The sequence below is a fragment of the Dermacentor variabilis genome, chromosome 8, assembly GCF_050947875.1.
Source record: "Dermacentor variabilis isolate Ectoservices chromosome 8, ASM5094787v1, whole genome shotgun sequence".
In the NCBI taxonomy this organism is placed as follows: domain Eukaryota; kingdom Metazoa; phylum Arthropoda; class Arachnida; order Ixodida; family Ixodidae; genus Dermacentor; species Dermacentor variabilis.
The window spans coordinates 71750648-71764136 of record NC_134575.1 but is presented as its reverse complement, the minus strand read 5'-3'; the positions used below and the strand labels follow the sequence as shown (position 1 = coordinate 71764136).

Below are 13489 nucleotides of genomic sequence, written 5' to 3'. Positions count from 1 at the left end.
TTTCTCTCATCGTATTCGAGTGCTCATTGCCGTGTTATAGTTTGTTAACGAAGCTTCCCCTCAAGTCTAAATATTGTAAGGCAGTTTGTCGTGTGCGTATCATGGCCACGCATGCTTATATCGCCTTTCCGTTTCTCTACCACGGTTGCGCCTTAAAACCACGGCGCTGCAAGTTTGCTTTCTTTTCCTACCCTCTTCTCCGCCCTTAAACTGGCTCTCTTAACTACTACACGCAGAGGCAAGAAACAGCGCGCGCTTTAGATACTATAGATGAGATGAATATTTACAATTATTATTAGGGTTATAATTATATTCGAGTGCTGATTGCCGTGTTATAGTTTGTTAACGAAACTACCCCTCAATTCTAAATATTGTAAGGCAGTTTGTCGTGTGCGTATCATGGCCACGCATGCTTATATCGCCTTTCCGTTTCTCTACCACGGTTGCGCTTTAAAAACCTCGGCGCTGCAAGTTTGCTTTCCTTTCCTTCCCTCTTCTCCGCCCTTAAACTGACTCTCTTAACTACTACACGCAGAGACAAAGAAACAGCACACGCATGCGATCGCATAGATGAGATGAATACATATATATAGAAAAGCATCAGTCATAGCTCTCGAAGTATAATATAATATAATATAGAATAGCCCTCGAAGATAGCTATTCCGGCGGCTAGCTTCCCACGCTATGCGTGCCGTCCTCGCACCTGTTAAAACTTTTCCTAGACGCTAGAACTATGCTATTCTTACGCAACCTTGAGCGATCGGAAAGCGCGTTTTCCACGCCTGGCCGGCGGAGAGGGGGGGCTTCGTTCCGGCCGCGAAGCTCTCCACATCCCCGTAAGGAGCCTGATGGTGGTCTCGTGCGGACCATGCCCTCTCGGTGAGCGCATATTTCCCCCCTCATCTTTTAAGAGATTCAATACATACAAGCATTTGTCTCGCAAACCAGATTTATTTCAAGGGAATTTTCCACGTCTCAATTATTTCTCTCGTCGTATTCGAGTGCTCATTGCCGTGTTATAGTTTGTTAACGAAGCTTCCCCTCAAGTCTAAATATTGTAAGGCAGTTTGTCGTGTGCGTATCATGGCCACGCATGCTTATATCGCCTTTCCGTTTCTCTACCACGGTTGCGCCTTAAAACCACGGCGCTGCAAGTTTGCTTTCTTTTCCTTCCCTCTTCTCCGCCCTTAAACTGGCTCTCTTAACTACTAAAATCTTAAAACTAAAATCGACTGTCGCGGACAACACCAGCCCCTTCCCACATAAGTATGAGGCTCGGAGCAGGAGCTATGGTGCTTGAAAGTAACCGCTGGCTTGACGAACCAACCGACTGAGCTACCTTTCCGGGCAACATTGAAGGATCACGAGTTCAAATCACATGTTATGTTCCTTTCTTTTTTCTTTTTTTTAAAGGTATTTTCCTTCCTTTTATCACTGTACTGAAACCCTCCTAAAAAAAATTATATATCCTCAATTATGTGTGGCCACACATGTGCAGGTCATAAATACCAGGTTCTCTAGCCGAGTGCCATCCATGCGGTATAACCGAGCTCAGATTGGTCCACCTTGACTGATAAAATAGGGCGCCACTGTAGGTTAAATGAGGCGTACAACTCCTGCGGGACCCGCCGTGGTTGGTCAGTGGTCATGGTGTTAGACTGCTGAGCACGAGGTCGCGGGATCGGACCCCGGCCACGGCGGCCGCATTTCGATGGGGGCGAAATGCGAAAACACCCGTGTACTTAGAATTAGGTGCACGTTAAAGAACCCCAGGTGGTCGAAATTTTCGGAGTCCTCCACTACGGCGTGCATAATCAGAAAGTGGTTTTTGTCACGCAAAACACCATAATTCAATTTTTAATTTAGGTCCTGCGGGGACGGTAGAGTATCCGTCTCCAGTGCAAGAGGACCGTGATTCAAATCCCGGTGCCGCGCAATTCTCCTCCGGGAAATACAAAAAGAAAAAAAAAAGAAATAAAAACCGTGTGTTGAGAAATTGCACAAACAGGCCTAGAGTGCGGCCTGATCCCGGTGACCAGAACCGGTAACGCACTCTCTCACCAGAGCAGGATTGGCCACCCTGGTGCAGTACTTGGCCACAACCTCCTATATGAATACAACAATCAAACCCCGGCCCTCAGTCCCCAGCAGCCGCGAAGCAACTGACCACGGCGGCGGTCAGATCTGTAACGCTGCAGAGGGTGCTAAGAATACCTGGCTCCGGACAGGCCGCCATTGGAATCTGAACCTGGCAACGTTTAACGTTAGAACGCTATCTAGTGAGGCGAGTCTAGCAGTATTACTGGAGGAATGAGAGGGTAGTAAATGGGATATAATAGGGCTCAGTGAGGTTAGGAGGACAAAAGAAGCATATACAGTGCTAAAAAGCGGGCATGTACTGTGTTACCGGGGCTTAGCGGAGAGGCGAGAACTAGGAGTCGGATTCCTGATTAATAAGGAAATAGCTGGTAACATACAGGAATTCTATAGCATTAACGAGAGGGTGGCAGGTCTTGTTGTGAAACTTAATAAGAGGTGCAAATTGAAGGTAGTACAAGTCTATGCCCCTACATGCAGTCATGATGATCAGGAAGTCGAAAGCTTTTATGAAGACGTGGAATCGGCGATGGGTAAAGTCAAAACAAAATACACTATACTGATGGGCGACTTCAATGCCAGGGTAGGCAAGAAGCAGGCTGGAGACAAGTCAGTGGGGGAATATGGCATAGGCTCTAGGAATAGCAGAGGAGAATTATTAGTAGAGTTTGCAGAACAGAATAATATGCGGATAATGAACACCTTTTTCCGCAAGCGGGTTAGTCGAAAGTGGACGTGGAGGAGCCCGAATGGTGAGACTAGAAATGAAATCGACTTCATACTCTGCGCGAACCCTGGCATCATACAAGATGTAGACGTACTCGGCAAGGTACGCTGCAGTGACCATAGGATGGTAAGAACTCGAATTAGCCTAGACTTGAGGAGGGAACGGAAGAAACTGGTACACAAGAAGCCAATCAATGAATTAGCGGTAAGAGGGAAACTAGAGGAATTCCGGATCAAGCTACAGAACAGGTATTCGGCTTTAACTCAGGAAGAGGACCTTAGTGTTGAAGCAATGAACGACTATCTCATGGGAACCATTAAGGAGTGCGCAATAGAAGTCGGTGGTAACTCCGTTAGACAGGAAACCAGTAAGCTATCGCAGGAGACGAAAGATCTGATCAAGAAACGCCAATGTATGAAAGCCTCTAACCCTACAGCTAGAATAGAACTGGCAGAACTTTCTAAGTTAATCAACAAGCGTAAGACAGCGGACATCAGGAACTATAATATGGATAGAATTGAACAGGCTCTCAGGAACGGAGGAAGCCTAAAAACAGTGAAGAAGAAACTAGGAATAGGCAAGAATCAGATGTGTGCGTTAAGAGACAAAGCCGGCAATATCGTTACTAATATGGATGAGATAGTTCAAGTGGCTGAGGAGTTCTATAGAGATTTATACAGTACCAATGGCACCCACGACGATAGTGGAAGAGAGAATAGCCTAGAGGAATTCGAAATCCCACAGGTAACGCCAGAAGAAGTAAAGAAAGCCTTAGGAGCTATGCAAAGGGGGAAGGCAGCCGGGGAGGATCAGGTAACAGCAGATTTGTTGAAGGATGGTGGTCAGATTGTTCTAGAGAAACTGGCCACCCTGTATACGCAATGCCTCATAACCTCGAGCGTACCGGAATCTTGGAAGAACGCTAACATAATCCTAATCCATAAGAAAGGGGACGCCAAAGACTTGAAAAATTATAGACCGATCAGCTTACTGTCCGTCGCCTACAAAGTATTTACTAAGGTAATCGCAAATAGAATCAGGAACACCTTAGACTTCTGTCAACCAAAGGACCAGGCAGGATTCCGTAAAGGCTACTCAACAATAGACCATATTCACACTATCAATCAAGTGATAGAGAAATGTGCAGAATATAACCAACCGTTATATATAGCTTTCATTGATTACGAGAAAGCGTTTGATTCAGTCGAAACCTCAGCAGTCATGGAGGCATTACGGAATCAGGGTGTAGATGAGCCATATGTAAAGATACTGGAAGATATCTATAGCGGCTCCACAGCCACCGTAGTCCTCCACAAAGAAAGCAACAAAATCCCTATAAAGAAAGGCGTCAGACAGGGAGATACGATATCTCCAATGCTATTCACAGCATGTTTACAGGAGGTATTCAGAGGCCTGGAGTGGGAAGAATTGGGGATAAAAGTTGATGGAGAATACCTTAGCAACTTGCGATTCGCTGATGATATTGCCTTGCTTAGTAACTCAGGAGACCAATTGCAATGCATGCTCACTGACCTGGAGAGGCAAAGCAGAAGGGTGGGTCTGAAAATTAATCTGCAGAAAACTAAAGTAATGCTTAACAGGCTCGGAAGAGAACAGCAGTTTACGATAGGTAGCGAAGCACTGGAAGGGGTAAGGGACTACATCTACTTAGGGCAGGTAGTGACCACGGATCCGGATCATGAGACTGAAATAACCAGAAGAATAAGAATGGGCTGGGGTGCGTTTGGCAGGCATTCTCAAATCATGAACAGCAGGTTGCCACTATCCCTCAAAAGGAAAGTGTATAACAGCTGTGTGTTACCAGTACTCACATATGGGGCAGAAACCTGGAGACTTACGAAAAGGGTTCTGCTGAAATTGAGGACGACGCAACGAGCTATGGAAAGAAGAATGATGGGTGTGACGTTAAGGGATAAGAAAAGAGCAGATTGGGTGAGGCAACAAACGCGGGTAAACGACATCTTAGTTGAAATCAAGAAAAAGAAATGGGCATGGGCCGGACATGTAATGAGGAGGGAAGATAACCGATGGTCACTAAGGGTTACGGACTGGATTCCAAGGGAAGGGATGCGTAGCAGGGGGCGGCAGAAAGTTAGGTGGGCGGATGACATTAAGACGTTTGCAGGGACAACATGGCCACAATTAGTACATGACCGGGGTAGTTGGAGAAGTATGGGAGAGGCCTTTGCCCTGCAGTGGGCGTAACTAGGCTGATGATGATGATGATGATGATGATGCGTGCGCACCATGCACCGCATCGCAAACATGTGGATGACAGTCACAGAACCAGATAACGTCTCTGTCGCATGCACAGTTAAATGTTTTCAGAAGTGAACAATATATAAATGGAAAATAACTATAACGAAGTTATTAATACATGGACTGGCCCATTGTTAGTGCAAATTACTTGGAAATAATAATTTTTAGCTCAATAACTGCTCCGCTGATTTCGAAAGCATGGCTCGTGTCACCTCCTCAACCTAAATGCCAAATGCTGCCATTTGGCAGCTTTGTCGTGTAAATAACAGCGGATAGCAACAAGTTAGAGTCAGATGTGCAGTCTAGCAAATGTACGCACTACTTTAAACATTCTTCTTGAGCAAAATAGCACATTGAGAGATGGTATGAGTGATTAGCTGCGGCTTACGCATTTTAGACCAGTTATTGCAAATTATGTGGTTTACAGGGCAACGTGCGCGTTTTGAAATTTTGTCATAGAAATTGTGGAGGGTGCATAAAATATCTGTTTTCGCCACAATCTTGAAAGTGATATTAGCGTGCAGATATTCAAAGTGATCCTTTGAGGAGTCTCAGAGTAGCGAAAATGTAACTGTAACGTCGATTCATTTTCCCGAAATTAGGAGGTTCAAGCTTGCGCGTTGGTAATGTAGTACATAAAATGCGCTGTCATATATTCCTGGAATCATGGTAGAAGGAGTTTTTTCACGCGCACGTTAGCGATGACCGTAAAAGTAGTCCTATTGCTACCAGTATTGTCCAGGATATGCGCCCGGGTAATATTTGATTTCATTGGAATATGCATCAGACTCCTAGAAAATATTGTCGCAAGAACAACTGTGTGTAAGAAAACCAACAGCAATTTTTTCCATGCACAGCTGCGATAGAGAGAAGCCGAGAGACAATAATTGCGTGCATCGAGCTCCTGGACGCTGGCCAGCCTGCTGCAAACTCGGTTATGCTTGTTAAAACAAGTGCGCACAGCACCATGCTTGGTGTGTGGAATAAAGTGAGTTTTTAAGGTCAGCATTGTCTCCCAATTTCTTCGACGAATGAAACAAGGGATGTTTGTATCCTACACTGCGGTATTTACATACATGAGGCAAATCATACACCATTAGGTTAGCGTAGCTCTGCACGTTCACCTTCCAATAAAAAAAAACACTGATTCATTACTTATTACCACATTCAGCTGTACAATTCAAGCTTTCCACATGGTTCGAAAGAGAAGCGTGTAACAACCAGGGGCGTTTTGAGTACTTTATATTCTACTAAGCGCAAAATTATTCGACAAACGTTAAACTGTTGGTGCATCGCCCCCCATGAGAGCCCCCATTCTCAAAAAATATTAATTTGGTGACTCATTTGGTTCAGCAGAAACCTGTAAACGCAAAATATAACAGCTGTAAATTCCTCTGAGCGGCTGCGTAAGTTATTTGCCAAAGTGTGTAGTTAGCTGACAATATTTAAACTTTGTCCTCAAGAAAATATCCACAACATCGAAATTGAGGCGTATGTAGAAGCGTAAAGCTAAGAAAGCAGTCAGCATCATGTGAAAAACTGTCTAGAGCACACTACAAGCAGTCTTTAGCGTATGTAACGAAGCAGCCAAACCGGCTCCCAGACAAAAAATCTATCCTATGCAGATCAACTCATCAACGCCTTATAAAAGCGGTTCCACATGTATCGGGAGGTAGCTATATAGCCGCCATTGAAAATCTCAGCCGGTCGAAAAATAAGTGTCTGTTTTCGCCCCTAGCGTGGAACTCCTCTATATATTCAAAATTGTGCCGGCTCTCCCATAACAGTGAGTAGATGCAACCATTAAATTGCAACTGGCGAAGCAGATTGTTTGGAGATAATACTATCCACCATCTTAAAATTGGTGTAGTGCATGTACGCAACGCCATACCCCGCCACACCACACCGCACCCCGCCATACTGTACACTGCGCTATATAGACGCTGCCAAGCTACAAGACGAAAACCGGCTGAAAGAGGGACGACAGGCAGCGAAAGACGCCAAGAAGACCAAGCGCACTGCACAGGTAGAAGAAGAAAAGCGCCTGATAGAAGCGTGACCAAACGTCTCAGCAAATCTCGATTCTTCCTCCGCTATCTGGATGCAACAGGTCACGTGTTGGGCTGCCACTGAGGAAAGGGCTTGCTTCAAAGAGTGCTCGCTTGTCAATGCTGGCTGCATGATGTAATGCTCTCTCCTAACTTTTTCGTTCCTCCATGAAGGCAAAGCAGCGCTTCCAGACGCTTGCGGAGCCGCGGAGCCACGCAGCTCGGTGTGAGCAGTGGATTCTTAACAAATTCCTTTTCTGAGAATTGAAGTGTATGGTGCCCTGTATCTGCCTCTTGAACGTCGCTATTGGAAATGACAAAATAAAGCTTCACCCTGCTAGAAGTTACAGCTTGAGTGATATCGTGAACGAACATTAGGAAGAACTCCGAAGCAATATTTTGCGTAACTCGCTTCGGAGTGACTAGTGGTTGTCGTCGTTTTGTTGTCGCAACTTGCCCTGATGTCCTCGTTTGAGCACCCGGATAGCGGCTCTGGCTTTCGACTCAAGGTCACGTGAAATTCGCCAACAACTGGAACTAAAAGGACTTCATGCTTAAAACGGCGCAGTGAAACACCGTATTTCGTTTGATGCACGAAATAAATAGAGTTTTACCTGCCCTAGCTCGAAATTATTTATGGATGAAATGTTTTTTTTTGCTGCAAAGAATAGGACTTCAGAACAGGACGCCCAATTTAAGTTGCACTTGATATGCATAGCATCTCGCAGCCAAAGACTGCACAAGGCTATCCATCAACATTTTGGCACCGAACACGTCGCCATATAGAAAAAACAAATAATCTTTATATGAACTCGAACTGGACGACCAACTCGAACTCCTCTTAGTGAAGCAGGCAGAGCTGGTCGACTTCCACAGCACGCTGTAAGAACCTCACTGAGGCTGGCCCTGAGGCAGACGAGAACCACGGCCTTTGAGTACGAGCAAAACGTCAGTTTAATTAAGACAGTCGTGCGCCTCGGCACCATTCCGCGTCCGCCGGCCCTTATAGTCTCCATTGACTCTGCCGCAAATCCTAAATCGTCGCTTCCATCAAGTCTACACCCAGCTGCTGTATTTGCCTAATGCGATTTGCCCGGGGCGTGCTGTTCTGTGATCTTCTATGAAGCGTTCTCAAGAAAGCCTTATCCTTTCCCTTTGTGATACAGCTTTCAACACACTAAACAGACCACCTCCGGAAGGACTGGGACAAGGAGTATTTGCTGCTTGTGACTGAACTGCTCCCTGGTCGTGAGCACATCGCGTAAGCGTACTGCTTGAGTCTTGCGTCGGATTTTGTGGTAAGGCTCCCTGTTCAGAAAGTTAACTTTCTAGATGCCGGCATCCTTTTGTGCTTCCTTTTGCATTGTGTTCAATTCAAAATTGAACAGAATGTATCTGGACGTAGAGTTTGAGCAGAGATGCACGGTCTGCGATCGCCAGTTTCACATAATGGTGCATTATCATGACCGCCAATGGATCCTGGACACACTGCTTCGCTTCCTCGGTCATCATGGTGCAAATAACCTGCCGTCCGCTTCGGAGACCTAGCTCCAGTTGTTGTAGCCAGCCTACACAGCACATTCACTAAATACACTACTGGAATAAACTACAACCTGTGATTAATAAACACCATGAAAGAATTGCTGGCGTGCGGTGTAGCTGGTAATGCTGGCTGTCGGTGAGGTCAGTGAAGCCCGGGCTCACTCAGTCGTCGTTCACGAAGTCGTACCGATGGAGATCTACCGTTGTCCTGAAGTACAGTTGACAAGACGTGAAGTAATGTGTAGTGCAACGACGCTATTATGGGTAAAGCAGTGCAGGGACGAAGAGCGAAATTGTGTTTTCAGGGAGGCCAAATGACTGTAAGGCCATGCTAAGCCAGGTACATGGAAACTGATTTATGGAAATCACGTGGACGAGTAGTACAAGCATTTCTGCAAGGGTCGGGACACCATGAAAGACGTGCAATGGCTAGGTACACTCGTGATATCATGAGTTCCCCTCTCCCCCAGGAAAACGAGAAATTCGCGAACTTTTGGCCGAAGATTGTCAACGAACGATGCATACCCCTTTTACATGGCAAGTTCAAAGCGCTGCATCAGTGGTAGGGCTAGCACGTGCCCGCCAGTGCTAGCTACCCCATCACCATCACCATCCGTGCAAGGACCATCAAATCGCCAGCGTATTACATACAAATCATGAACACCCGTGACAATATATTGCTCTAGTGTCAATTCTACATTGCACAATCTGTGAACTATGTTCCTATGGGCGGGCAGCGTAATCCGGACGAAGGACGAGAGGAATTACACAACAAGAGCGCATGTGTTGAGCGCATGAGCGCACATGAGCGCATGAGCGCATGAGCGCATGAGCGCATGTACACAACATTAGCGCATGCCCTCATATTGTGTATTTCCTCTTGTCCTTCGTCCGGGTTGCGCTGCCCACTCATAAGAACATGTTCAATCACCAACTCGCCCAGCTTGCCGTCTTAATTCCGTGTACTATAACAGCACAATATTTTGCTACTGATCTTCAATACATATTCCACAATAGTGGTGTACCGTACAGGGGTTCCACAGAATGCCTATCTTCTGTATAATCTGAAGCTAATTTTGCAAAGATAACGCGCTCATATCGTCAAGAATATGAATAAAGAAATGTTTATTCAATCCTACTGATATTATTGCACAACATCGCTAAATGCAAGAACCCATCTTGAATTTTACCACAGAATCTTTAATAACCCAATGATTGCGACACCTGATCGAATTAATCCTTAAGATGCGCATTTACTGGTATTAATCACGGCAACAAAAATTAAAAGCTTTCTGTGCGTACTAATCTCCTACAGTTCGCATTTCTTGTTTTAGCAGCCAGCGAATGGTATTGACTGCCAGGATTTATTGCGGAAAGTACACACTATTACTCCTTTAAAGTTGCACTCCAAGATGCTTTGAAGAAACATATATTGTAAAAAAAGAAAGAAAAAGGCCATTCTGTTATTGATGCTGTCATGAGTTCTCAGGCACTCGCTTTTCTTCTTTTTTGTTGTTTCAATATATTTCGTGCTTTATCTTTGAAGCAATGTGTGTGCATACCTTTGCCCTTGGCTACCTTGGGTTGATCTTCTTTAAAAATATTTTCTGATAGCGTTCTTACGCGCTCTTTCATATTGTATATTGCTATGTAATAAAATATTTTTGTGAGTTCTTATGCACTATGTATCAAACTAATATTATATTATATTCCTCGGGGGGTACTGTCATTCGATCTCTAATTATGATTTTGTACTCCCCCAATGGTAGGGCCTGGGAAGGGATCTGTAGTGTAAGTAAATGAAAAGAAGGTTCTGATGTCAGCCACTGAGATAACGAATCAGGTAAAGTGTTGTTATTGAATTCCCAAGATCTTTGAAAATCAGTGAGGGTTCCTGCTTGAAACAGCGCTGTTTTCTACGTTGTCTACGTTCTCTAGTCGGTGAGGAGCACAGAAAGCTTGCCGGCTGCGTCTTTGTCCTTAATTGCCATTGCGACGGCGGCTCTCTTCCCCATGCCTGCGTATTTGAGCCTGGTTGTGGCACCAATTCGGAATTTCGATCGGTCGGTTGGGTTTGCGGCCAGTATTATATGACCACAAGGCCCATGAGCTGCGTCCATTTCCAAATCTTTTTTTTAAGTCGGTTTGCCCGATCCTAGCGCCGGCCTTGGTGGTGAAAAGGCTCACATTTTGGAGAATCGGGGCCTTGATTAAGTTTTCGCGTATCTTTCAACGGAGAGCTACGTCTTCGTTGCAGTAGTGCGGTCGTACGTGGTTGTTAAATGTTTCTAGCAGCTTTCTCCTGGATGGGGATTAGTTGAAGTGCTCTCTTTGCCTTCAGTTCTTCGAAGCTGCTCCGCACCCCCAGTGCACTTAGTTTTGCCATAGAATTGTTCATAGGGAGTCTGATCGCAGCTTTGTAGTTCGCTTATATAAGGGCGTCTATCTGCTCCAATTCCGATTCACACAACTAGTGTTAAGTGAGGCTGTATCTATTGCGCCGATGACGAAGGCATGAACAAGTCTGAAAGTTTCTGTCCCGCTAAAGCCACTACGATGCTTCATTCATCTTCGTACAATTCTAGAGAGTTGCGTAACTGCAGTTCGGAGAGTTCTTACTGTTTTTGCTGTGCGTATGCTACTTCGAAGCCGATGGCCAAAACGCGCATTGTTTGTGCTTGCTGAGATCTTCTCCGTCGAGTCGGAGCGAGAGTTTTGGTTTCATGCATCCTCTGCATTGAATTAGTATGAATTCAGACTGATCCGGTGCGCAAGCTATACAGCCTCCTACTGCAATATAGTCTACTGTTTGTATTGCCCCTTGCAGAACACTTTCCTTGCGCCCCAGGGATCTCTCATCTACCCAAAGCGTGATGTCACCTGCGCATAGCGAGAATTTAAGGCTCGGTATTTCTTCCAGCTAGGCTGTCCAAGGAATAGTACTGATCCCTGTGAGCCTTTATCATTGAGAATCTCGAGAGTTATAGATGGAACTTCTCCTAGTCTTATTGTCGCTTATCGACCTGTCAGGAAGGAGCGAATGTAGTTGTCGGTTTGTTCTTCGCACGCCGCACTACTTACTTATTGCAGAATTAGGTCGTGTGTCATAGATTCGAAGGCACTTAGCAAATCTAGTGCCACCACTGCGTCTTCTGCTCCTGTTGGGATGTTGATCACCTCGTCATGCAGTCTTAGCAATATGTCTTTCGTGGATAAATGCTTGTCTAAAACCACACATGCTGTCAGATAAGTAGTCGTTTTCTTCTAGTTAGTTAGTTGATCTAGTCAGTACGACTTTTTCAAATTGTTTTCCTAGTCTCGAAGTGACAGATATGGGCCGCAGGCTTTGGAGGCTGCGGCTTTTCCTGGCCTTTGGCATAAGAACTATAGAGCTTTTCTTTCAGTGCGTTGGTAGCGTTCCCATGTCCCAAACCTGCCGGTTGAAGTAGTCTGTGAACTTTTCGAGATGCTCGACGCGAAGTTTTTGTAGCATTGCGTAAGGTACTTTGTCTGGACCGGGGACGGTGTACAGTCGTGTGGATTGGGCCGCTGCGATAACTTCAGCCTCTTAGATCGGTACGTCTAGCGTCCATTTGCGGGTCCATTGTACTTCCGCATGGCTGGAACAATGGCTTCAGAGCCTGTGTACTTCTCCCGAAGCATATTTATGAGGTCTTCGAGCCCTTGAACTCTGCGGCAAGTGAAATTAAGGTCCTGTTGGTGACAATTTTTGTACTTTCCGGCTTCAGGAGGCTTTACACTATTGCCCGTGTTTTGGCTGTCGTTAGTGTGCCCCTAATGAAGTCGTAAAACCGAAGTTTTCGGCTTCCAATTTCCTAGCATAGCTGTCGTTCGTTTGAGTTATTTAGTTATTTCGATTATAAGCTTTACATTCACTATCTGCTTTTTCCACTGTCTGATGAACTCCCTCCTGCAATCCCATAGGGGCAGGACATGGTTGTCAATTATGAAGTTTTCTGTGGTTAAGGCGATTTGCTTAGAGATGCTGCCGTGGGCCTCCCGGATGTGAGCAGGCCCACGGCATCGAGCCCGTTGGTGGGGAAGGGAATATTTAGGTAAACCGTCGAATCTGGCATTGTTACTTTCCCGATCGTGCGTCTGATTTTTGTGGAGTTCATTGATAGGCTGATAACGTAGTCGCCACTCCCTAGGATTACGTCGACTTTTTGCCAGATCACATTGTCTTAATTGAGGGTACATGTCTAATCGGGCAAAGTGTCCACGCGGGCGCTGTATCCTATACGTCTTGGAGTCGCTAGAAGCCTTTCTATCTGCAAATTGTGTCTTTGCTCCTTTGGGAGCATCCTTTGGGAGCTTTGGGAGCATGGACTATAAACGGGCGCTCCTTTGGGAGCATCCCGTTTATAGTGCCAGGTTGAAATCACCTTATGAGGCTAATCGGTCTTTCGGTTCTAGTGAGGATATCTTTTCTGCGAAGATATTTGCAAAGACCACTGCTCTCTCTTTTGGGGGGTTATATATGTTTACTGCGATGATTGTGGCCCTACCTCGTTTGTTGGCATGCATTTTTATAATTTCGCGCTGCATGACACAGCCTTGTGCGTAGTGGGTACTCTGTGTGACGTGCCTGACCACCAGTGTTGCCCCCCGCGTTTAATGGGGGCTAAAATTGCCTAGTATACGCGTACGTTAACTGATGGGGTACCAATTTGTTGTAAACATATGATGACGGGTTTAGTCGAAGCCGCGTTTATAAACTGTTGCATGGCCACCACCTGCTTACTGAAAGTGAAAGTGCTGTGAAAGTGTTGAA

The 13489-nt window shown here is 45.5% G+C and overlaps 1 protein-coding gene and 1 long non-coding RNA gene across 4 annotated transcripts in view; one reads left to right on the top strand and one right to left on the bottom strand.

The window, feature by feature from the left end:
• The window catches only part of LOC142590322 (uncharacterized), a 31180-nt gene extending 25071 nt beyond the window's left edge, over positions 1-6109 (top strand). For all 3 annotated transcript variants that reach the window (XR_012830071.1, XM_075702364.1, XM_075702363.1), the window contains one exon: positions 5962-6109. Coding sequence is in view for 2 of the 3 variants with exons in the window: in XM_075702364.1 (XP_075558479.1) it covers positions 5962-6104 (143 nt within the window). In the remaining variant the exon portion in view is untranslated. The remainder of the gene's footprint in view (positions 1-5961) is intronic.
• The window catches only part of LOC142590323 (uncharacterized), a 246836-nt gene that overhangs the window by 194054 nt on the left and 39293 nt on the right, over positions 1-13489 (bottom strand). The gene's annotated exons all lie outside the window — the stretch shown is intronic.